The following is a 25,679-nucleotide window of genomic DNA, read 5'->3' as shown; positions in this document are numbered from 1 at the left end:
GTGTTGGCTATTGAGCTGTAAGTGAGAGAGCTGAGTTTACTAGTACTATATGCGTCACTGTCAGGATTTTGTATATTCTATCAGGCCTTGCTTCCCTGTTGTCAAACTAATACAACACTGAGCAAGGCTATAATATAATATACTACACAATATCTAATATATTGTATGTTATATATATCATCACAGCCTTGCTCATTGTTTTTGTGTTTGAGTATGTGTGTTACCGTTCCTGTATTTTTTACAATACATATAGTATACAGTGCATAAATAAATAAACAATGTTCTACCACAATAAAAAGTAGTTACGAGGGGTGATCAGAAAGTAAGGTTACAAAGCTTGCAGTGAAACGTGTATATGTTACTTCATACAACCAATGCAGCCAACAGACGTATATACATTAAACTATTTTTCGACATAGTCTCCATATCGGTTGAGGCACTTGTCGTATCGTGGGATGAGTTTGAAGATTCCCTCCTGGTAAAAATCCTGTCCTTGCATGTTCTGCCACATTATCACGAAGTGTTTCACTTCTCGTCCGAAGTGAAGCGACGGCCTTCTAGGTGCTCCTTCAAGTGCAGGAACAGGTGAAAGTCACTTGGAGCGAGGCCCGGGTTGTAGGGAGGGTCCTGAATCCGCTCCTCCACGCGAGCTGTGTTCAAATCTATTGATGCCGTGCTGGGTCGGCCACTTCGCTCCTCGTAGGTGACGTTTCCTCTACCGGCCACAAACTTTTGACACCATTCTGCGACATGCTGACCTGACATTACAGTCTCTTCGTAAACCTTCAGCAGCTGCCGGTGAATTTTAGTCATGGTTACATATTTCGCCCACATAAATCGAATAACTGAGCGAACTTTTTCGTGAGACCAGTTTTCTAAATGAGTCGTCATTTGTGTTTACCTACAACTAGCGCCGTAGGGGCGGGTGGCTAAAACTACACAGTTGCCAACTCCATGTATTAAAATTACTGCACACTCCTCATTTCTCTATAACAGACGAAACTCAAGAAATATCGGCCTTGTAACCTAAGTTTCTGATCCCCCCTCGTATTATTGATAACGAATGACATACCTTTTAGCGCCAAAAAATTTGTTGTTTTCGACTTCTCGAAAAGCACGTCACTTCAGCTCGTTGTCACCTATCGATTGATGTATTCTCATCTTCGCAAACTATTATAGATAAACTAAATGTGAAGTTCAATAGTTAATGATAATTATCGAGTATCTCATTAATCATCATACTATCATCTTGTAGTGTCAATGAAAAGATTGATCAGAGTATACTTCGGTATCAGTTTCATCGTAAGACGCATGATTATCGTACAAAATCAGTTTTATGGGTTTAGAAACAATGTTTCTTTCAATTTTCTCGAAAACTACGCATGAAGATGTACAATTTTTCTCGTTAAACGGTAATAATAGTGTGAAATTTGTAAAATTATACACATGTGATGATTAGTAATTATTTTCTATTTTCTATTAGAATGAAGAACTTCAAGCAGAACTTGGAACAGCAAACATAAAGATTGGTGAACTTCACTTAGAACTGGAAAGGGTAAGTGTAAGAAATATTTTTCTATATTTGTACATTATGCCCAATTTTAAAGAAAACTATTTACTTCGAAAGATAGGGATTTGTAAAAACGTTAAGTAAAAATTTACGCTAGTGGAAATTTCATTGACACATTTTTATAAAAACATTATTATATAATGAACTCGAAAATTCAATAAAACAATTTAAATTCAGATCTAAGAACTTATATTAAATTTAGAACATTTAATACGTAGGCTGTGTGATTAATGTTTATCATTATAACGGGGTTTCTACAAACTGGAAATTCAGGAAAATTCATGGAAATTAAAGGTGGGTAGGGAATGTCAGGGAGAGTCTGGGGGAAATGTGAAGTTTCTTCGGACGTTTTTGTTTTGGTAAGTGAAGAACACTCAAAAATGACAGAAAACACTCAAAAATGACAGAAATATCTTTAACGTAAAGCCATTATGAAACATTGATAGTGCGGAGAATCAGTGGACTGGAATATGTGTAGCCTACTACGTTACGTGCACTGCTTATTTAGTGACACTCCAGCTCGTCGAGGAAACTTTACTGAGATCTCAGGATATACAAAATTTCGAGTGAAGTTGTGCGGCATCCGCTAGTTTTCAGAAGGCATTGGAAATCTAGGACTACTAAATTAAATTATCTTCTACAAGCAAAGCTGCCAAACATAAGACCTATAGACCGTGAAGAAGGCAGCAAATGATCCATTTATTAAGTGCAAACTGGATTTCGACAAGATTGTAACCATTTAATGCCAGTTCTTCGTGCATAGGCGTATTCATAACCAAATACAAGAGCCAGGAGGTATTGAACATGTGCAAATCATCAAAAGATGCTGCTTTATATGAAAGGCTCCAGAGACACTACGAAGAATACTTGCACCAACAGAAAGAAGAGACACAACAAAAAAGAAGCTGAGAAGAGAATGTTGGATCCGCAACTGAGAGACTTTGAACAATAGAGGATAACATCTGAAACGGGATAGTGGTGAAAAGGAGCTACCCATTGATACCGAACTGAATGAGCTTTTTAAATAAAAATATTATTCTCTTTTAAAAAGTAAACCAACGAACATTTTATTAACTAGGCAATATAGAATAAACAAAATACAAATATATGTATGTAGATATATGACTGAAGTTCAAATGGAACAAAATTTAAATATCGGATCTCAAATGTCAATTTCTATTAATCTATATATGAGACAGTAGTAACAGAAGCTTATATCAAATTACCAAAATAATTGAACTTAATTATACATTAAGTTAACCTACTTACAGAAGAAATGGCAACTTCAATTGGTCAACTTCGGAGCGAACGCTGACAGAAGTTTTCCAAAGTACAAAATAGCATATATATTTTTAAAAAATCGAAGAAAGAAAAAAACTATAAAATAAACACAATTAAGTTACTGATTATCTGAATAACTGGAGAGAGAGAGAGAGAGAGAACTGTATCTAACACGCAACAGGTTTGAAATCAATTTGACAAAGGGCAGAGGGAATTCAAATCATGGAGCAAGATATGGCGTCATATCATATTGAATGGTACCAGAACAGAAAACCCATAATACAAAATTTAACCAACTGAACACAAGAATGAGAAAATACATATTTTTAGTATTGTGATATTCAAGTAGAATACACTACATAAGGATATTAATTTTGAAACTGGAAGTGCTAATTAATATCTATCACTCAGTTACAATAAAGGGTTAAAATCAGAGGCGAAAGATATTCTTGTGGCGCTGTATCCATATACAGAGGGTTGATTAATTCGTGTGTCAATTTCATTTTTTCACTGTGCAAAAGTGGTATGAGGTAAAGCCTTGCAATTTGGTGTAACTTTAGACGAAGGACATAAGTTTTGTTTCGCCATAGAAGCATGTCACTTGTACTAAAGATTCAAGAGATATAGGGTCAAAGGTCGAATTTCGATTTTTTCCTTATGGGATTGCAATGGTAAATTCTGAAAGAGCCTGAAAAAACGTAAATCTAAGTGATAACAAAGAAAAAGCTGTATGCTATGATTCTATGTCGCAAGCCGACCAAATATGCGTCAATCAAGTGTCAAGGTCAGAGGTCACGGTCTGATCAAGGTCATAGGTCATCTTGAGAACCCATTTGAATACACTGAAAACAACGCAATGTCCGTACCTCATCATGTCAAATGGGTTCGCAAGGTGACCTGTGACCTTGATCTGACAGTGACCTCTGACCACGACACTTGATTGACGCATATTTGGTCGGCTTGCGACATAGAATCATAGCATACAGCTTTTTCTTTGTTATCACTTCGATTTACGTTTTTTCAAGCTCTTTCAGAATTTACCATTGCAATCCCATAAGGAAAAAATCGAAATTTGACCTTTGACCCTATATCTCTTGAATCTTTAGTACAAGTGACATATTTCTATGGCGAAGCAAAACTTATGTCCTTCGTCTAAAGTTACATCAAATTGCACGGCTTTACCTCATACCACTTTTGCACAGTGAACAAATGAAATTGACACACGAATTAATCAACCCTCTGTGTATATATATATATATATATATATATATATATATATACAGAGAGAGAGAGAGAGAGAGAGAGAGAGAGATAAAACTGCTTGTCGTTATCTATTTCGGTTTTGTCCATTATGTAATTATTGTTATGAGTAGAAATGTTAAATTTTCACCATTTTTGGTTAGAACAGACAAATAAAAATAGAGACAAAACACATTCTTAGGACGCTGAATCTGGGTCGATATATTCAGGGTTCATACACTACCTGGAAAACCTGCAAATCTCAGGGAAATTGATTTAGGAAGAAAAAATCCTGGATAATTCAGGGAAATTGAGTTCAATATATATATATATATATATATTTATATTTTGAAGGTATTCAAGTATGGAACAAAAGTATTTACTTATTAATTCCCTTAGTAGGCTTCTCAACTTAATATTTTTTCAACTTAAATTTTATTATTTATTTTCTTGTGACTCAATATTTAATTGCAATCGTTTATTGGGGAGAAGGGGGGCAATTGTTAACTATATAAATATATTATTCTATTTATTTTTTATTTATTTAACAATCACCCGATACAGCTCAAAGTCCATTTTATACTGGATATCTAAGAACAACGGAAAGGATTTGGGAAGAAATTGGCCAGGGCCCTGTTTAGTAGGTACCATCCCGACATTTGCCTGGTAGGACTGAGGAAAACCCCAGTCAGGATGGTCGGCAGCGGGAATCGAACCCATGACCTCCCGAATGCGAAGCCAATGTTTTACCACTTGAACTACTTCGTGTTCTTAAAATTTGTGTTCTTTTTTGTTTGTTTCTTCCATTAGACCTTTAAATTGCAAAATTCATACCTGGGAAATTGAATTCAATATTTTTGTTTCTACCCTGATATTTTACCGTTTTTGTTTTAGAAAAATTAATATTGAAACCGGAATTATTAGAAAAAAAAATCAACCATTCCGGTTTTGGTAAACTAGCGAGTAGTGGGGGTATGTTTTTTTGACGCTGAATCGATTAAAAAAAACACTTCTCTCCATCTATTACAGTTTTGTTCTATAAGACCAACGTTGAAACTGAAAAAAGTTGAGGGGCTGCGGTGGCTCAGTGGTACAGCGTTCACCTCTGGTACATGGGGTCCTTGGTTCGATTCCTGCTCGCGCGAAGTGAGCGTTGTGGTGGCCAGACACATGTGCGTGGGTTTTCTTGGAGTTCTCCCGTTTCCTCCCACTTTCTTCATTTCACCATTTCATTCATTTGTCATTATCACCGTCTCCTTTAGCCTAGCCGACATAACTGTGGGACGTAAAACTTAAAACTGTTTCATTGGAAACAGTTGATTTCAACCTCTCCTGGTTTGAATAGAGGGTTAGCGGAAGAAATGGAACCTATTCTTGGGACCCTGAGTCGATTGCAAAAACAACGCTTCTCAATATCTTTTGCAGCTTTTGCTTATGGAAATCAGTATTGAAACCGGAAGTACCAGGAAATTTCAACCGCTTCTGGTTTTGGTAGTGTGTTTCGGATAGTCATGATATATTGCGTTGAAACTCTAAAACGTTTTCAATAAACCGCTTCTCGGTATCTTGTTACGATTTTAATTTTATAACGATAAACGTTGTAGCTGGAAATGGCTAATTTGAACCAGTTCCGGTTTGAATAGAAGATTAACGGAGAAGATGAAACTTACTCTTGAGACGCTGAATCGATTGCAAGAAACCGCTTCTCAATATGCCTTACTGTTTTTGCTCTGATATCTGTCGAGAGACCGACGGACTGACATACCCGTTCTATAAGACTTCCGACATTTATACATAGCATAGTTTTCAAGTCTAATAATTAAAACAGCTACGTGTGAAAAGGACCAGGAAAAAGTAGCATACATGTACGTACTTTTAATTAATAATGTTGAAAATTAACTGTGTTAAGAAGTAATCTTTTAAAAGCAATATTTGGGATAAGTAGATCATATGTTTTTGTGAAGGGTTGAGGTTTATTGTATATTCTATTATATGAAATTCCAAGTGAAGGTACATGCAAGATTATTAAGAGAGTGAGATATTAATTCATTTTTCATACAAATCAGTGTAGATGCCTGATGATTCTGTACTGCAAGCTATAGTTCACTACATGGTTTGAGTAAGAAGGAGGGTAATGCCTAAAAATTTAAAACAAAATAATTAACACTGACTAGGAACCCATAAGTTAGCATTTCGTGTTCACATAATGAAATACAATTATTGATTAATATTTTACTGCTTTGTGCATTAAAATTGTATCAAACCGCTTGTTTCTCAGGTACAGCTTTTTTTCTTTTAACATTTATTTTACGATTATTCTTTTTCTATGTGCCAGATGAAGTGTTCTTCGAATGACTATTACTTTCCACTTTCAGTGAACGCCATGATATTTTTTGTTGACTTTTCGTAACCTCAATTGTTGTTTTATATCTTTAGGTGATCATGGTTCCACCTAAAGTAATGTTAATAATAATAGTTAATCTATGTCACTAAGTAATGTTAATAATTTCATATCATAGTTAATTCAGTGTAAACAATTAGCAGATCCATGTGTAGACCACATGAAGAGTTTGATTTGTGTGTTGTGTTATTTTTTTAGAATAATATTAAAACTGGAATTGGTAGTATATTTATACCATTTCCAGTTTCAGTAGAGATATTAGAGTGGAGATGGACTATGAACTTTGAATGCGTAATTGATTGCGGAAAACAGCTTCGCGCTATCTACTATCATTTTTACTCTATAACTATCAACGTTAAAGCCCATTGTGAAGTGTCGTTAGTTTGTAAAACTAATATAATAATGTCATAAAGTAAGCTTTTATATAACTATGTAAATTTGAAATATGTAATTTTCTGATGTAAGACGGTTTGAAAACCTACAATTTCTACTTGGGTTGGAAGCACTGTTAATGTGATGGTATTGTAGAGTATGCCGAACAGTGACTCCTGCCAGTATTTCCTTCATAAGAAATTTCAACGTTTCAAGTATCAAAGGCGTTTGAATATAAATGACTCCCCTGTATATAATGATTTGTTTCATGTTATGTACTCAATAGTTTTATAAAGATGAAAAGTACCAATTTTATGCTCCCACAGGGTGTTTATTGATCACGAAAGTCACAAAATCGGGAAACGGTCATGAAAGTCAAGAAATTTAGCGTCTGGGTCACGATTTTTTTTTTTTTTTTTTTTTTTTTTTTTTAATCTGTCATATATAAGTACAAACCGGAAAATTTCGTTCTATAAAAGGTCAAAATTCACCATCAAAAATGTATGTGGTCGCCTTTAGACACTACTACATCGCAAGCAAAGCACGCTTCTATCGCATGCATGAATATTGGGCCTAATTCGCACCCAAATTCGCTCTTGAGAATGTTACGGAATTTTATGATTTGGTAAAGAAAAGGTCACGAAAAAGTCACGAAATTTCATTTTGGAATTTTCGTAGACACTCTGTCTCAGTTTCTTCCAAATCTGGTCTGATATCAGCTACTATCATTTAATGAATTTACCATTCACACTTGTGCATTTTCCTGACGTCTAATATATGGGACACCTCATTACGTCATAACCTGTGGCTGTCTCACGTGGTTATCACAAGTTACAATTATACTTGATATTTTGCACATCGTACATCAAAAGCTTTCTAAGATATTTTTTATTTCTAAGACTTTTCAGAAATAACTTGATTAATGCCTTTCTTTTTTTTTTTTTTTAATGTCTATTTGTCAAGTTTGTAATGCCTAAACATCCTGTCTATAGTGATGGTGAAAGATGGCTGATGAATCTGTCCTCTGTTTCGATCTTGTCCTACGCCATCCAGTCAAGTAGGAACGTTATTGCACACGTTCCTCGGATCGTGGTTTGCTATTCTTTCAAAAGCGGAATAATTTTCGTAGACTAAAGTAGTGTTAAAGGGTGCTCCATTTTTAGTGTAGAAATGGGAGATAACGTATGTATTAATATTTGCAGATGATGGCGAGGATAAAGGAAACTGAGGATGAAAGATTGAAAACAGAAGAGGAGTGGAGAGAAAAGAATTCAGCGTTACAAGCTCAGTTTGATGATGTAAGTATTTATTTCTTCAATACTTAGAATTATGGGATTGCTACATTTAGTACCTTGCCATTAAAAGATTGTCATATTTTCATGAATGAAGTTTTCTAAATGTAATTGATAGGTATCTATTTATTAATGGATGTTATAGCATTGTATTCAATTGTTTAAAAGACAAAAACATCTCGCCGTAGCATCCTTTTATTAGCTTACTAGCTGAACCTGCGCTCTCTACACAGCGCATCATTAACATATGAGCGTGAATCTCCTTGTCATACCCCACAACATCTGTACATGTTCCTTTGAAGACACAAGTGAAAGACATCTTGATAAAAATCGGTAAGGGGTACCATAAAGGGTTGATTTTATCGATTATTTTTTCAATATCTCTCACCGTTTGCAAGATTGAGCCTACTTCCGGTTGGAATTTATAATTCATGTATGATCAGTGTTTTCTTTCTTCTTGCGTACAATATATGATAAGCAAATACATTACACACAGTTAATTATAATGTCAGTGATATATTGTGTTCATTGAGCAAAACACTCCAAACAAGATAGACTCATCTTAGCCTGGAGAAATGGTTATCCTTCGTTTTTCATTATCATATAAATTTAACCAAAAAAGTTCTGTCGCATTTTGTGGAGGTTTGTGTTCCACACTGTGAGCTAACCCCTCTCACCATATAGACGTGGCAATGATCATGCAGCTAGAAAGATGGAACAACCGCCACTTGTAAGTTTTTCCACAACTGAACACAAACAAAAGCGAGCCTAATTGCTGCACCATGCGTAGTTTTTGAGATCTAGCATGCAATATATCCAAACATTTAAATTTTTATGGGCTACGACCATTGTCACGCACGTGCTTTCTTCGCGTTTTTACCATGTCCTTACTTTTTTCTTCATGTTTATTCACATACAGAATTACTTTAGAACTTTGCAGTTTTTTAGAACTTTGCCCTTCTGAGATATTACGCACCAAAAATGGCATCAAAATCACAAACTTCAACTTTCGGACCCTCATAAATCTACAGTGCTAATAGTATCATAGCTGTTGATATTTCTGCAGACTCTTTACATGTAATAGCATTCAGCACAAAACTTATGAACCCCCACTTTATGCCATTAAAAAATACAGTCCCTTTAAAAAGTGTAATTTTCTGTGCTTTTTTGGTGATTTCATGTACTGGTTTGCAACCCTGCATATTTATTTAGAAGCAAGAGTATATATTCTCCGTGTATCTCAGTCTCTCCTGTAAACATTCATTTTTGTTTGATGTTCGTCTAATTCCTACGTCCAGAGCAACTGCAGTTTTCGTAAACGCTTGAAAATGCCAAAATTGACACTCCACCGACAACAAAGATAGCCGCCATTCAGGAACACTTGTACATACAACAACGTGAATAGTGTTATTGACCTTCTCATACACAAGGTTCGTCACATTCAAATTTTTATAGTTTTCGGAGATGGTTGAGCAACCATTTTCACTATCTTTGGACCACTTCAGTTGGATTGACTCACAAGTAAAGGATAGGAGACTCACAAAGGAAGTGAATTACTATGTATAGATGTTGGAATGAGCTTGTAGCAAAATTTGTAGAAGTAACACGATATCAAGAGAAAAAAATATTTTCTTTCTAACAAATCCATATCCGTCCGAGTACGCCTCATTGCGTCTCTTGAGGCATTTCAAGTTGCGAGCATGCAATGAGTTTTGCCATTCAGATTTAAGCAAAACGTCTGCAGTGTCCGTCAACCCGCCATACGTAACTTCTCTACTGATTGCCTAACCGTAGTTTCGGCCTGCAACAATGTTAATCTTATGGGCTTAAAACGGCCCTTAAAATGTTGAATAGAACAATGACGACACGATTTTTGAAAAATTGAATGAAAACTGGACAATTTACACAAAATTTGGAATCGACCAGTGAAAATGGCATGTTTCTCTTGGGTCTAGGTCAAAACCCCCACACTCAAGAAATGTCAAAACACCCACACAAACGGTCATAACCCTCACACAAATGGACAAATCTCCCAAACGCACGAACGGTCAAAACCCCCACACTCAAGAAATGTCAAAACGCCCGTCATATAAGTACATATAAGCATGAATCTCCTTGTCATTCCTCGTAACATCTGTACATGTCCCTTTTCACACACAAATGAAAGATGTCTTGATAAAAATCGGCAAGAGATACCGTAAAGGGTAGATTTTTTCGATTACTTTTTAAATATCTCGCACCGTTTGCAAGATCTGAGCCTACTTCCGGTTGGACTTTTTAATTCATGCATGATAAATGTTTTCTTTCTTCTTGCATGCAGTATATAATAAGCAAATACCTTACACACACAATTAATTATAATGCCAGTGATATATTGTGTTCATTGGGCAAAACACTCCAAACAATAAAGATTCAACTTAGACTGGAGAAATGGTTATCCTTCGTATTTCATTATAATTTGGCCATGAAGCAAACGTCTGAGAGATATGCAACCTTATACATACAATCATGTGGTGTTAGAATGTAGAGTAAGTAGCATATGAAGCTTTAGTTTTTTTTTTAAATTAATTTCAACACTTCCGTGTACTCGTAAAAATGTAGTAAAGAAATAATGGCCACGTTTTTTAAATATTCAGTTAGAACTGGACAATCTACAGAAAATTTGCAATCGATCAGTGAAAGCGTCATCGTTCTAGAGCCTGTAGTTTCCAAGATCTCATTGTCGAAAGGATTGGCCACAAACCTGTAAACGTTCACAAACATATAGTTTAAAAGAACTCAAAGATATCAGCACAATTCATTTGCATTGATTTTGGAGGAGGCTTATTAAACTACAAAGGTTTTGAACAATAATTTTAAATGGTAAACTTCATGAAAAGATCTATTTAAATTATATATTTAAAGTACACATATTTTAAAATATTTGTCGTCGTTAAACGTGAAATTACAAATAACCGTAAATCAAAGGTTTGAAATTAAACGTTAGAAGTTGGAGCTGTGGTGCTTTTATTGCGTTTGTAGCATTTTAATAGATAGATAATACGCAGTTTCAAGGCTTCTCTATACACTTTGAATTTTTTGAGAAAAGTAGGCTTTCATTTTATATTCATTTTATTTGTGGAATTTTCTTGAGTGAAAAACCTTTCCATCGTGCATATTTTAAGCGTAGCGGAATACTGCACACTGATGAAGGGGCCAAAGAAGCCTTGAAACTGTTTATTCGAACGTCTTTCATTCTTTAAAGAGAAAATAATAAGATAAAATTGTTTTTGCAACACAAACAACTTACAGATATTCAGAGATGTTCTTAAGCGGCTTAAGATCTGTTGCACTTGTCAGAGCAATTAAGAACATGGCAAGTGTTTAAGGTTTTTGAAGAAGTAAATATAAATGCAAGGAAATCGCCCTTACTTGTGTGAAAATAAAAATGCCTTGATTCTATATATTTTTTAAAAGTCCATATTTATTAGAGTAGATTGTTATTTCATTTTTTAATTGTAATTACCAAATAACCTTTTATTGACTTGAATCATGTGAAAAGAAAATGAAATGAAATCTTCCAGTTTCATATACTTATACCCTTTAGGCTAAGGGAGACTGTGATTAAGGCAAGTGAATAATGATAGAGAATAGGTGGATTGAGAAAGTGGGAGAAAACGGGAATACCCCGAGAAAACTCACGAACACGATGTTGTCCGCCACAAACTTACTTAGCCGGGTATCGAACTAGGACTCCACGCACCAGAAGTAAATCTTAAAAGAAAGCATGTGGATTTTTATTATATTATGAAAGGAAGAAATGTTATTTATGTGTTTATATCTAATATTGTTTAATAATAAAACTGTTTCTTCTATTTTTACAAGTGTATATATACACATCACTGTTAGGAGTAAGTGTATCACCATTAGAACAAGAGAACAACAATAGTCACAATCTGCTACTTAACATTTTTTTTCAAACACAGTAGATAAAATAAACAATATTGTTGTATTCGCTCGTGTTAATTTAACAGTGAGGGTACAAAACCAACGGAATCGCTGTATTTATCCTTTCACTAGAAGGAAAGATTACTACACAAGTTTGTAAGATACCTATGTGTTTGTTATGAGAGCAAGAAACAAGACAAAGGTATTAATGCACTAATTATTCTAGAGATTAAGTCCAACAAAAAGCTAATTCTTTTGCGAGAACGGGCTAACACAGGAGAAAGCTTAAATTAAAAATAAGTACGTGAAAAAACAGAGATGCAAGAATCTGATTACTTGTCGAAAATGTTTGGTTATGATTCATTTAACTCTTTGGTACTAGTCCTCTACTGACTATATCTGGAGTAATATATCTTAGTTGATAAACTTTCGTGTCTTCAGTCTTTACTCACTACGCGAAAGGTTAGAAACAACGGAAACGTGATTTCCAGATAAATAGTCATGGTTGATTAATATAAGTCGAATGATTTTTTTTTTTTTTTTTAAACGAAGTCTAGGATTTAAATCAAATTTATTTTCCTTAAAACGTAAATAAAATACAGTGTTTCTGTTTGCATTCTCATCTTTGGAGTTTCTTGACCTTGGGGATGGCTTGAGTCTTTGGGGAAGCTAAACGGACTATCAATTCCACAAAATAAGCATATTTAATGCATTCCTCTGTTACGCGAAAACTACTTAGTATGAATTCTGTAGACTCAAACTGTACTTTTCATACAACTAGCGTTTATTGAGCTTATTTCAAATAACACAGGATTGTACATACAGCACTAATACAATTTGAATCGATTGTCGTATGTTAATATTTCATTTCCGTAATAATTTATGTTAAAAATATGTATTCCTTTTTACAATGTGTTGCAGAATAGTAAAGACATAGTTATTATCGGCAAGGAACTACATACATTTTTACTCCACAAAAGTTTCGTTTTCCTTGGAAACTACTGACAAGAATTTACACCCAAGCATTGTATTTTATTCAACGCAATGTGATCGATTGATTGATATTTGTCTCATCTCTGGATGTAATATTACAGTTACACAAAAATTGAACATTTTCGGAGTTAATCATAATTTTGAGCTTATCTGACTAACTAACCTGCCTTGTTAATATCGTAACGAAAAGCTTGGTGAGAGTATACTTCAGTATCAGTTTCCTCTTAATCACGCAGTTGACATGCAGCACCAATTTTTAGGTTTCCAAAAAAATTAGTTTTTCTAGATGCTCTCGAAAACTACACATGAGGATTTACTTATCCTTATGTTGTTGAACGCATTGAGATCTATCGATTTGTATTTCTCATCTTTTAATAATTTTCTCGTTCTAGACTAATAATCTTTATTATAATAACAAGACTTCTGAGTTTGTAATGATAATATGTACAATTAAAAACTTTTTAAAAGGGATTCATAAACACCAAGGTGAAAATATTTAGAGATTCTTAATCCTTATTATAAACGAAAGACGTCTTTGTTTATCTGTCACGCTAATTCCTAAGCCACAGTCGAGCTTAATTGTGGCTAGCTGCACTGGCTCCTACCTGACGCCAGGAGATTTCGGTAACGTTCAGACAATTTGCAGATGAGCCGAAGGCTTGGAGGAAACAAGTAATAATGTAAAATGTAAAGTACCTCTATCTGTATTGGGAGCTGTTTTTTTTAGGGCTCGTGTAGTGTAGAAGATTTGTAGGAATTCTTAAGTCTCAGATTTTGAATTTGTACAGAGTGGTTGAATCTTCCTCTTTTGGAGTGCCTAATGTGTTTTGTTGTCTTGGCTAGATATTGTGTTTTGTCCTATTGCATTTGTGTATGACTTCGTAAACTCCAGATTGAATGCCGTTTTCAAAATATGCTTGTATCCAATGATATATTTATGTATTGATAGGATCTTGAAACTCAATTTAATTTTATACTTCTAAAACTTTTAGCGAGTTTTCGAGCAGAGTTAAATTATGATAAGATGAGTTTCCTCCTCACCCTTCGTAAATTAAGCTGGAATAATTTAATGTAACTTTTAAATTCTTATGCAGTACTAATGATTGTATCCAGTTTCACAGATTTTAAACTATATTTGGTCGTAAATTGTCTCTGTTTATAATTTCAGGCATTAAAAGAGTATACATCTAATGAGGAAAGTTTAAAGAGTTCACTAGAAGCGATACGACAGGATTTAGAAGCTGTGAAAGAATCTTTGGCTGTGAAAGAAGAAGAAACAGAATTCCTTCGCAATAGTTTGAAAGACATGGATGTTTTGCAGAAAGACGAGTCAGACGAAGGTAATTGTGCGTCTAGAACTCTGATTTCACAATTCCTCTCCTATATTTAGTTGTGGAGTGCTTTACCAAACTTTGGTGGTGGTCTGAATTCTTGCCCGGGTGAGCTAAGAAAAGGGACCATATTTTGAATGTGTCAAATGACGAATCAAGTAATTTTGTCATTTGTATTGACGATAATAGTACAGTTCGAAATACATGTATAATTACAAATAATTTCATTGGTAAGTAAGAAATAGTTAACGGGCGTACATTTCAGGTGTGTTTTAATTAGATGTATTTCAGTACACCACTAATTTTAATCAAATTTCTTTTCTTGGCTTTTTTTCAACAATTCTATTTTCCTATAATACTTATATGATCGTTCGTTCATTGCTTTTCTTTCTTTTTTTTTTAAAAAAAAAACTTTTTTTTTTCTATAATGTCTAAGTAGTCGATGCAAAACACAAAAATTTGTAACTTGCACATATTTTGTATTTGTTTGTAACATATATAGAAGTAATAGGGAAATACGCCATGCTTTAACAATTCCAGCACACTTGAATTGTTTATTTGAAGCATCTCGCAGCTAGATGGTTAGCATATGCGTTATATGGTCAATACACAAGATTCCTTTGGTGCGCAAAATCTTGGGTTCGATTCCCGGTGGAAGTGCATCAAACACATTGCAGTGGTTCAGATCCCACTTTAGGCCTGTATAATCTCGCTACTGACAACGAAGGTCAATCCATCAACTAATTTAATTTCATCTCGACCTCTTGTGAGGCTCCTTCATAGATATGGACATTACATACTGGTTGCCTTTATCCTTGGAGTGTGCGTAATCTGTAGATTTGTAGACGATCTGTATAGGAATACTGGAATTATTCTTTATTTTTTTAAATAGTAAAGTTGGTATTTTTTTAATTGTTAATTATTAGTTACAGTTCATTTTCTTTTAATTTTATTGTTTATATCCAATAGTCCAGCTAGAAAATCCAAAAAGAAAGTAAATATTTACATATCAGTAGTATTCAGTATGACAATAATTGAAACACTTTATAAAAAGAGAGTATCCTTTAGTTTCATCGTTGCGTATGTAGTTTCCTTGGCAATGATTGAAACGTGTAAGGTTGCTTTCAGTTTCTACATAGGATTTTTAAGATCTTCTATGATTTTGCTTTACTTCATGTCAGTTCTGGTAGAAAGTGTTAAGTCTTAAGATGGTTTAATTATTTTAAATTCTGTGTAGGTAAATCAAAGTTGCAAGCAATGTTTGACGTTGGACGTGTTCAGGCAGAGCTACAAGTGATTTCCAATGAGAGAGTTGCTTTAAAGAAAAGGTTGCAAGAGGAAGAGGAGGCTAGGACGTCTATAACTGGTAAGCGTATGCTCAAGTGCATATTTAATTGCATACATAAATTGTACCAAACTTTTCACCAGCTTTGAAATTATTATTATTATTATTTTATTTTTGTTTGTAAGTCCAGAAGTTTATCAGGCTCTATAATGAACTAACAGAAAACAAACCGTAAATTTAAACATATTTTTCTGTACTTCTTAAACAATCACATCTAGTTTTGCCTTGTAGTTAGTGTCAGCAAAATCTCGCCTTGCACCACAAACGTTGTTCCTATTTAAAATTTCATTTGCATAATATTTCGGTCATCTCTGTGAACATGGTCCTGTGCATATACGAGGTAAGCAAAAACTACCACATTAATTCCATTGATATAATGCGTTCCTTTTCCTGTATGTATATAATAAAATTAAGAAAAACAACTCCAAGAATTGCAGGAAACACCCTTTTCTCAATTCCATTCACCACTTGTAGGTATTAATCTATCACTTACCCCAAAAATCCACTATGAGATATTACATAGTTCTGGCGGTTATTCCTTGTGTATTAATAATTTACGCACATTTCACTTCTATAAGAAATTGTTTTCATATTACTCAGGTTAAGTTGAAGGAAGCGATTGAATTTAACTCCCACAAGCAGTGAAGATAATTGACAGTGTGTTTTCTAGAATATTTATTTTTTATTTTTAACATGAAAAGGAACACATCACATCAAAATAAAGGGAACACTGACCAAAACTTCAACACACACTGTATTTTAAACTATGTGTTACAGTTTATAGTGTCTGGTGAAGGATATGTTAGATATCCGAAACTTTAACACTTATAGTTTAAAATACAGTGTGTGTTGAAGCTTTAGTCAATGTTTCTTTTGTAACAATATCCAATCCGAAAACAACATATCAATGCAATTAAAGTGATAATTTATGCTTACGTCGCATATGCATGGGATCATGGTCACAAAGATGACCAAAATATCGTGAAAATGAAACCATAAATAGAAACAACACTTGTGATACAAGATCAGATTTTGTTTTCGAAAAATGTATCCTAGATCATATGTCAGTGTCTTCTGAAGATACAAAGGGTGGACAAAAATGCGGAAACACTTGACAAAAACACATTATCTTGACTAATTTGGCGTAAGGTAACTGTTGGCGTATAGAATAGCGTACAATCTTCTTGGAATGGGTAAACGGAGGTCCTGTATAGTTTTGAAGGGAATCTTGTACAATTCTTCCTGCAGAATATTGGGAAGTTTCGTTAACGATGATTGAGGTCGATAGCGCGCTTTCGAACACTAACCACAAGAGCTCAATAATATTGAGATTGTGCGATTGTGGAGCCCATGGCAGATGTGATATTTCATTTTTATGCTCAGAAAACAAGTTTTGAACGATGTGAGCTGTGTGAACAGGAGCTATGTCTTCTTGGTAACGGCATTACCATTATCATTGGGCCATTGCCATTACCACGGCATTATCATTACTAAATTTGCAGTCTGGATGAACCTGGTCACTCAGAGATGTCACATAATCGTTGGAAGTGGCGTAACTTTGCAGGATACTGATAGAATACCATGATGTCTGGCCAAAACATGACCAAAGCCCAGCCATGTTTCATTCTTAGAAGCAAACAATTCCGATCGTATGCGTGGAACAGCTTTCTCCAGACATAAATTCAGCCAGAAGTCGGGAGTAATGTAACAGTTGATTCGTCTGACCAAATTACCATCATCCATTGCTTCGTAGTCCAGTTATGATTTTGGCACCACTGTCTTCTCTTAGTAGGATTTCGATCACTGATGAATTCTCCTCGCCAGTCTAGTGACTAGCTCTCGTCTTTGGTGTACGGGATTCCGGGTTTGATTCCCGGTGAGAAAGCTTTAAAATTTAAATACATTACGTTCGTTCGGCTTCCATTTTAAACTGTAGGTCCATGTCTCGTGTAGTCTCGGTACCGAAATGAACACTAAACTCAAACCTACCTCAAAGTGACATTTCGGGTCCATTTTATGGTCCTTTCTTATTATAAGATATATCAGAAGTGAAAGGTGTTTTTAGCTTTCAAGTTTATTTGCAAATTCATATGGTAGTGTAAGAAGTGGTACGGTCTTATTGTTTGCACGCTCTTCTGCACTTGGTAATAGTGTGCTAAAAGAAAGTAACATTTCTCCTTACTTCTTGTTCATACAGTAGCTAACGCGATTTTTTATTGTCATTGCGGATGCAAAGCCCTGCAGACGGAGTTGGGGAAATTGTTTCTCCTAATAACGGTATGTGTGTGTATGTATAGATGTGTGTGAATAGTGATACTATTGTCAGGAACTTGCAAATTAATTGCAGTAATTCATATGTAATTAACATGTATTTAAGACATAATTAATGTGTGAACTATGGTCAGCCGTATCGCTAATCATACGTAGTTTAATACGTAATTATGATGTTCAAACATTTCCATGTCTAAAGATTCAAATTCGAAGATTCTTTTTATTCCTATCTCCCTTTCACTTTCATTTTACTCCTGTCTCTCCTTCACTTTGACTGTTATGATTTCGAACCCTGTCGGGGGACTGGGTTTCTTTCTAGTTTTTAAGAACTGATTGTATGTTGCAGGTTCTTCCACTCCTACTTTGGCAGTGATAAGCTTTCGGCATCTTTACTTTTGATGCTGCTACATTTTTATTATTGTTGGTCTGATTACCACCCAATTATCCCCTTGGGTACAAAATGATTAAAACCATTGCCGGTGCACATAAAAACGTGAGGGTGATTGGGTGTAAGTGGGGAAAACTCAAGCATTCATTTGGTGTATATAACTTGTATTTCACTTAAAAACTAATAGTTTTATGTGGCCTAGAAAAAAGTATACTTTTGCTTACGCAAAATAAAGAGTAACTTATTTCTTATATAAAATAAGGAGTATAGAAAGACCCTGTCGGTATCAAACACTGAAATTGAGTTGGAACTTTAATCAGTAGGTCCTATCCTCTTCTGATTTGTCCGGTACTGAAAAGGGACATTAAGGCTCAATCAATTAATTAGACTGTTACTTTCTTTTTTCTGAAAACATTTTCTCATCAGTGTGTGTTTCCATATATAGGGTAGAAAAAAATGGCTGTCCTTACTCAACTTCATGCTTTAGATGGTATGTTCCTCATTGTTCATTATGCACTTCATGCATTGTGTTTAATGATCCACGCAACCATGTCACACACTAATATCAATGTGTAGAGCTTTTATACGACCCAGTGTTGTCATACAGGTCATAAAGGGTACGTGGTATCAGGTTGAAACTCTGTTCTTTTACCATACCCAAAAGAAAAGGTGACACCATGATCCGGCTTCTGGTGCGGTAGGGAAAGGCACATCTGCTGGTCACAACCCTGCTGAGGAGTTTCTTGAAGAGAGATTACCATTATCTGCTGGTAAAGGATCTCACTTTGCTGAAGACTTTTCTCGAAACCCAAACCAATGAGCCCACAGAAGTTCCTGAACTATGTACCATACATCAGTGAGTTCCAGATGCATTTCCCTGGACGTTTACCGGAAGTTGTTCTTCAGTGATTTACTGCACCTTGCCTTTCACATACGCGAAATTGCCATTGGTCCTGTTGCTACGGTGCCTGCTGGCACGCCATTCCGTCTTGTCTTGTAACTTGGGAACTAGTGTTCCACCCACTACACATATTCTGGGTGCGTACTATGGCATACTGAGTAAACATGGCGTACTGAGTAAAGAAAATAAAATATTCATTTTAACCTTGTTCATTAACAAACATTGCACATAGAAAGTTTCAATGTAGATGGCTTTCAGATAAGTTGATAAACGAGAAATTGAGCATTTTTTCAGCATTCTTAGACAAGCCCAGTAATGTTTTATATACAGGGGTTGGACAAAAAAATCTAAAACATTTGCAAAAGTGTGAAAATCATACGTAGTATGGTGTGGGGCCTCCTTTTGCATTCAAAACAGCTTGGATACGACGTGGAATGGGCGTATACAGCTCCTGAATCGTGGCGTTCCTCTAAAACATGCTCCAGTTCCGTAAGGAATGCTGGTGAAGAGTAATGAGACCGAACACGCCTTTCTAATTCAGAACACAATGCTCAATGATGTTCAGATCTGGTGATTGTGGAACCCAGGGGAGGTGCGATAGCTCCTGGTCATGCTTCTCGAACCATGATTTCACCGTTTTTGCAGCGCGACAGGGTGCCAAATCATCTTGATAGATGTCATTAGCATCAGGGAACAATATTTGGGCCATGGGTAGAAACTAGTCCCCCAAAATGGTCTCATACGTCTTAGCATTCATCATTCCATGTAGGGCTATGATGGGATCTGCAGAAAACCACGATATCACTGCCCATACTGTAACAGAACGACCCCCATGCTTTACAATTGGGAGCAGACAGACTGTATCATAGGCCTGCGACTGTTCTCCATACGTAAACACGACCGGTTGTTGGAAACAAGGTAAAGGTCGATTCATCGGACCACATTACGTGTTTCCACTGCTCATGAGTCCATGCCTTGTGGTCCTTGCACCACTGGATACGCCTCTTCGCATTTACTGCTGTGACCATGGGTTTGGCGATAGCGGCCCTGCTAAGAATTTTCATTTTATGCAGTTACCGTCGCACTGTTTTCGATGAAACCGGGTTCTGTAGACCGGAATTGAGTTCAGACGTAATTTTCATTGCAGTGTTCTTTTTAGCTGCTACAATCAGTTTTAATGCTCTCCGGTCCCTATCTGACAGGATTGTCTTTCCACCGCTGTTGTGCTTTGCAGACGTCGTTTGCCCATGAATTGTGTATGCCCTCGTGACATTGGACACAGTGTCTTTCGATACCCCCACAATGTTCGCCACTGTTGCCACTGAAGCTCCAACCAGACGGGCACAAACGATCATGCCTCTTTGGAAATCTATCAGGTCGCCCAATTTACCGCACCACTTTCACACCTCGACACTCACAGGTAAACTGGTTACTGCTGACGGAAGAGGAAGGTCCACATGACACATTGAAAACAAAAAAACAAAAAAAAAAAAAAAAAAAAAAAACGATCGACAACCGCAGCACGTGTACAGTGGAGGGCCAAACTTACGTGTCCTGTATGAAGTGTTTTTAGATTTTTTTGTGTAACCCCTGTATATATATATATATAATATTATTTTAATTAATGATGTACCTAGGTAATATTCAACATTAATATTTAGCAGAGACGAAGCCTTACGCCCCTTTGTTACATGTCCACTGTGTGATCCATATCCACTGTATATATGTATTTGTATTGTCTTACTGTTTACTCGTGGAAAAAAAAGTAATTCGTTGAGAAAAAATTATATCGCAGCAACGTACGGTTGATACCCTCCCTTTTTTAAATAAGTATAATGAATAAAGTGAAAGTATACAATTCTATCCATTCTTTTCATTTAATCCAAATATAATTGTAATGTGAATCCTGCAGATTTTAAATTCAGTTATAGTGATATTTGCGAATTTTATTTGCTCACTGGCTTGTCACCTAGGTTAACATCCTTTTGAAAATTGTACTTGTTTTTCTATATGTTGTACCTTTAGTTCGTTTTATGCTGATGTCTACTTATTTATTTATTTATTTATTTATGTGTGTTATTTGTGATAATTAAATTTGTTTACTTCGTTGATTATTTTTTTTTTCTTTCTTGTCAGCTCAATTGAAAAAGTTGGAGGAAGACATGAAGATTCTGAAGGAACGCTATGCTACTGCTGATAGAGAGAAGATAGAAGCTCAAACGCAGTTAAAGGTGCTCACGAATTATTTCAAGGAAAAGGAAACACAACTGCAGAAGTACGTGTTCGTTTTTGTTAATATCTAGTATCATTTTGGCGTAAATGTGATGATGATAAAAGCAATAATGTAAATTTAATATTTTAATTATTATTGTAGTTTAATATTTTAAATTTTCAAAGAAGTTATACAAAGTATTTTGTTTGGTATCAGCTAAGCACGCATTTCTCCGCCTTTCAGACAAATTGTTATAAAACTAGATTATCAGTTCTGCATCCTGTTTATTGTTTTCTTGTATTTTCAACTGTTTTATAAGAAGAGTAAAAGTTATAATCATATCTTGATAAGGAACTTCTGACATTGATTGATCTGCAATAAGTAGTAGTTACATCACCATGTATGGAGTATTTCTTCTTCTTCTTCTTCTTCTTCTTCTTCTTCTTCTTCTTCTTCTTATTATTATTATTATTATTATTATTATTATTATTATTATTATTATTATTATTATTATCTTGAACTTATAAGAGAGAGATTATCATTGAATAAAGGAAATATTCAATGTCTGAAAACGGAGAGAGATTTAATTTAAAGAAATTAGAGAAGAACCAGGTAAGGAAGGAATACTAGATTGAAGTTTCGAATAGATTCTCGGTTTTAAAAGATTCGGAGTGCACTAGTGTTGAGGATACTTGAATTGAAATCAGAGATAGTATTAACATTTCAGCAATAGAAATATTTGGATACCCGGAAATACGTAGGAACAAGCCATGGTTCGACCAGGAATGCATTAAACTAGCAGGGAAGAGAAAACAGGCAAAATTGTGTTGGCTACAAAATTCGAATGAAATAACTACACTGAATCTCGTAGACCAGGCGGGAAACTTCTAAAACTTTCGGAACAAACACACGAGATTTTTTAAAAGCTAAAATTAAGGAACTTGAAAATAATATTTGGTCTAGGAATTAATTCGTGCGGTTGGTACGCACACATTGAAGCTGTAGTACAAACACAAAATACATAAATACCTTAAGAAAAATATTGTCCATCGCTAGCCACCACTTTCGCCCATCTGTCAGGCAATGTACGGATTCCGTGGCGAAAGAAGTCCTCATCCTTGGAAGCGATCCAGTCAGAGACCCATGTTTCGATATCTTCTGAAGAAGTAAACCGCTGTCCAATCAAATCGTTGTTCATGCAATCGAACAAGTAGTAGTCCGAAGGAGCAACGTCTGGTGAATACGGCGGGTGGGGTAAAACTTCCCATCCGACATTTTCTAAATAGGTTTTGACCGGTTTTGCGACATGTGGGCGAGCGTTATCATGTTGAACAATAAGTTTATCATGTCTGTTCTCTCATTCTGGTCGTCTTCTGGCCAGAGCTTGCTTCAAACGCATTAATTGTCGTCGATAACGTTCTCCATTCATAGTTTCACCCGGTTGCAGCAGCTCATAGTACACCACACCTTTCATATCCCACCATATGCACAGCATAACCTTTGCACAGTGAATATCTCGTTTTGGTTGTGATGGACCTGGTTCACCTGGTTTCACCCAGGCCTTTTTTCGTTTAGGGTTCTCGTAATGGATCCACTTCTCATCACCCGTAATAATTCGATGCAGAAACCCCTTTCTGCTCTGTCGTTGAAGCAGCAATTCGCAAATGATTTTTCGTCTTTCAACGTCTCTATCTTTCAATTCATGTGGAACCCAATGTGACATCTTTTGAATCAAAGCGTTTGGAGACTGTTGTTTGATCAACGCCTAATGCTGCTGCAAGTTGTTCCTGCGTTTGACACGAATCCTGCTCGAGCAATGCTGTCAATTCTTCGTCTTGAATTTTTTTTGGCTGTCCAGCTCGCTCTTGGTCTGCCAAGCCGAAATCACCACTTCTAAACCGTGCAAACCACTTCTGACACGTTCGCTCAGCTAGAGCATGGTCACCATACACTTCCACCAAAATACGATGACTTTCAGTCGCACTTTTCTGCATGTTAAAGTAATGCAGCAGGACACCCCGCAAAAACACTTTATCAGGCACAAATTGCGCCATGTTCACTTAACTACAAACTGGTGTTGTTGACGCTTTAATCCACTGCCCTATACTACGAACGATACGCGATGACAGGGATTTGCAACACATGTGTGGATACACGGAACTGTGGGACGCTCCGTTCGTTGCGCCATCTCTTGTCCACCCGCACGAATTAATTCCTTGACCAAATAGTAAAAACAAAAACATTCGGGACATGTATAACGGCATTAAGAATTTAACAAAGGATATCAAACGCGTACTTATATGCTAAAGAAACCCGACGGAACAGTTCTCACTGATACAGATAGTATCTTAAATAAATGGAAAAAATCTTTGACGATTTACTTAACACGCAGCAAAAAACTAATATTCGTGGAGAAAGGGAAATACACACAGCAGAACCGGATATTCCAGAACCTAACCGAATAGAAGTAGAAATCACTGTAAAGAAATTAAAGAAACACAAATCTCCGGGTGTAGATGAAATTCAGGCTGAGTTAATTTTAGCTGGAAGCGAAAAATTGTGAAACAAGGTACACAAACTCATTCTCCTTATCTTGAACAAGGAGGTATTGCCACGAGTGGAAAGAATCAATCATTGTTCCAATTCACAAGAAAGGCGACAAACCTGATTGTAATAATTATCGAGGCATTTTTCTTCTGTCAACATCCTATAAAATCCGCTCAAAATTCTATTAGCAAGATTAATCCATACTCAGATGAAATTATTGGAGATTATCAGTGCGGATTTAGACACAATCGATCAACTATCGACCAAATATGTACTGTGCGACAATTACTCAAAAAGAAGTGGGAATACAATACCTCGGTACATCAATTATTTATTGATTTTAGAAAGGCTTACGACTCGGTTAGGAGAGAAATATTGCACATCATTCTTACAGAATTTGGAATACCGAAAAAGCTAATTAAATTAAGATATATTTAAATGAATCCCAAAATAAAGTCTTGGTACAAAATTCTTGTCCGGAAGCTTTCACGTTGAGAATAGCCTGAAACAATGAGATACGTTGTCGCCATTATTTTTCAACTTTGTCCTGGAGTACACTATAAGGAAAATCAATGATAGCAACCTATACCTACAGCTGAATGATATTTACCAGATTATGGCGTACATGTACATTTAATAGGGAATGATATGAAAACAATACAAAGAAATGCAGAGATCTTATTAACGCTTGCAGGGACATGGGCTTAGAAGTAAATGCAGAGAAAACTAAACACATGGAAGTTCATCGGGGTCGTAATACGGCAAATTATAGATACGTTAAAATATCAAGTAATACTTTTGATAAAGAGGTTACTTTCGAATATTTAGGATCAGTGTTAACAGACGAAAACCATATTCAATGTTGACTAAAAGCAGGGAATTCATGTCATTATTCAGTTCAAAATCTCTTGTCGTCACGAATTCGGTCGAGGAATATGAAGCTAAAATATATAAAACGATAATTATGCCTGTTGTTCTATATGGTTGCAAAACATAGTCGCTTATTCTGAGGGAAGAACGTAGACTGAAAGTATTTGAGAACAAAATCCTGAGACGAATATTGGGACTCAAGAGGAACGGGAATGGAAAATGGCGGAAACTTCATAACGAGAAACTGCATAATTTATCCTGTTTACCAAACATTGTTAGGGTCATCAAATCTAGGAGGCTCAGGTGGGCAAGTCGTGTAGCTAGAATGGAAGAAAGTAGGAACACTCTCAGTCTTAACTAAAAATTCCAATCGGAAAACGACCATTAGGAAGACATAGGCGCAGATGGGAGGACAATATTAAGATATATCTCGCAGAAATAGGAATATAGAGTAACAACTGAATCCAGTTGACTAAGGATAGATGTGATTGGAGAGGTTTTGTGAACGTAGCATTGGACCTCTGGGTTCCATAAACCATAGAGTTAGTTATTTATATCTTGAACTTATAAGTACATTGAACTAAAATAGAATTAGTGTGCAGATTGAACTAAAATGTAATTCTGTGAAGAAACTTTTGATAGTATGTGTTTACTTTCATCCAATCTTTTCCCCTGAGATCTTTGAAAATTACGTGAATCACATTTCCAACAATTTGAAACCTCTTGTGAATGATATAAA

At 35.6% G+C, this 25,679-nt stretch overlaps 1 protein-coding gene across 4 annotated transcripts in view; it reads left to right on the top strand.

Annotated features, from left to right (window-relative positions):
* The window catches only part of LOC145690338 (uncharacterized), a 175,906-nt gene that overhangs the window by 114,477 nt on the left and 35,750 nt on the right, over window positions 1–25,679 (top strand). For all 4 annotated transcript variants that reach the window (XM_081765134.1, XM_081765133.1, XM_081765132.1 and 1 more), the window contains 5 exons: window positions 1,484–1,555; window positions 8,066–8,161; window positions 14,244–14,415; window positions 15,644–15,772; window positions 21,448–21,586. In XM_081765134.1, the coding sequence (XP_081621260.1) occupies window positions 1,484–1,555; window positions 8,066–8,161; window positions 14,244–14,415; window positions 15,644–15,772; window positions 21,448–21,586 (608 nt within the window). The remainder of the gene's footprint in view (window positions 1–1,483; window positions 1,556–8,065; window positions 8,162–14,243; window positions 14,416–15,643; window positions 15,773–21,447; window positions 21,587–25,679) is intronic.

Source organism: Thermobia domestica, chromosome 7, assembly GCF_964235325.1.
Source record: "Thermobia domestica chromosome 7, izTheDome1.hap1.1, whole genome shotgun sequence".
In the NCBI taxonomy this organism is placed as follows: Eukaryota; Metazoa; Arthropoda; class Insecta; order Zygentoma; family Lepismatidae; genus Thermobia; species Thermobia domestica.
Note: the sequence above shows the minus strand (reverse complement) of the source record. Positions and strands in the feature narration are given on the sequence as shown.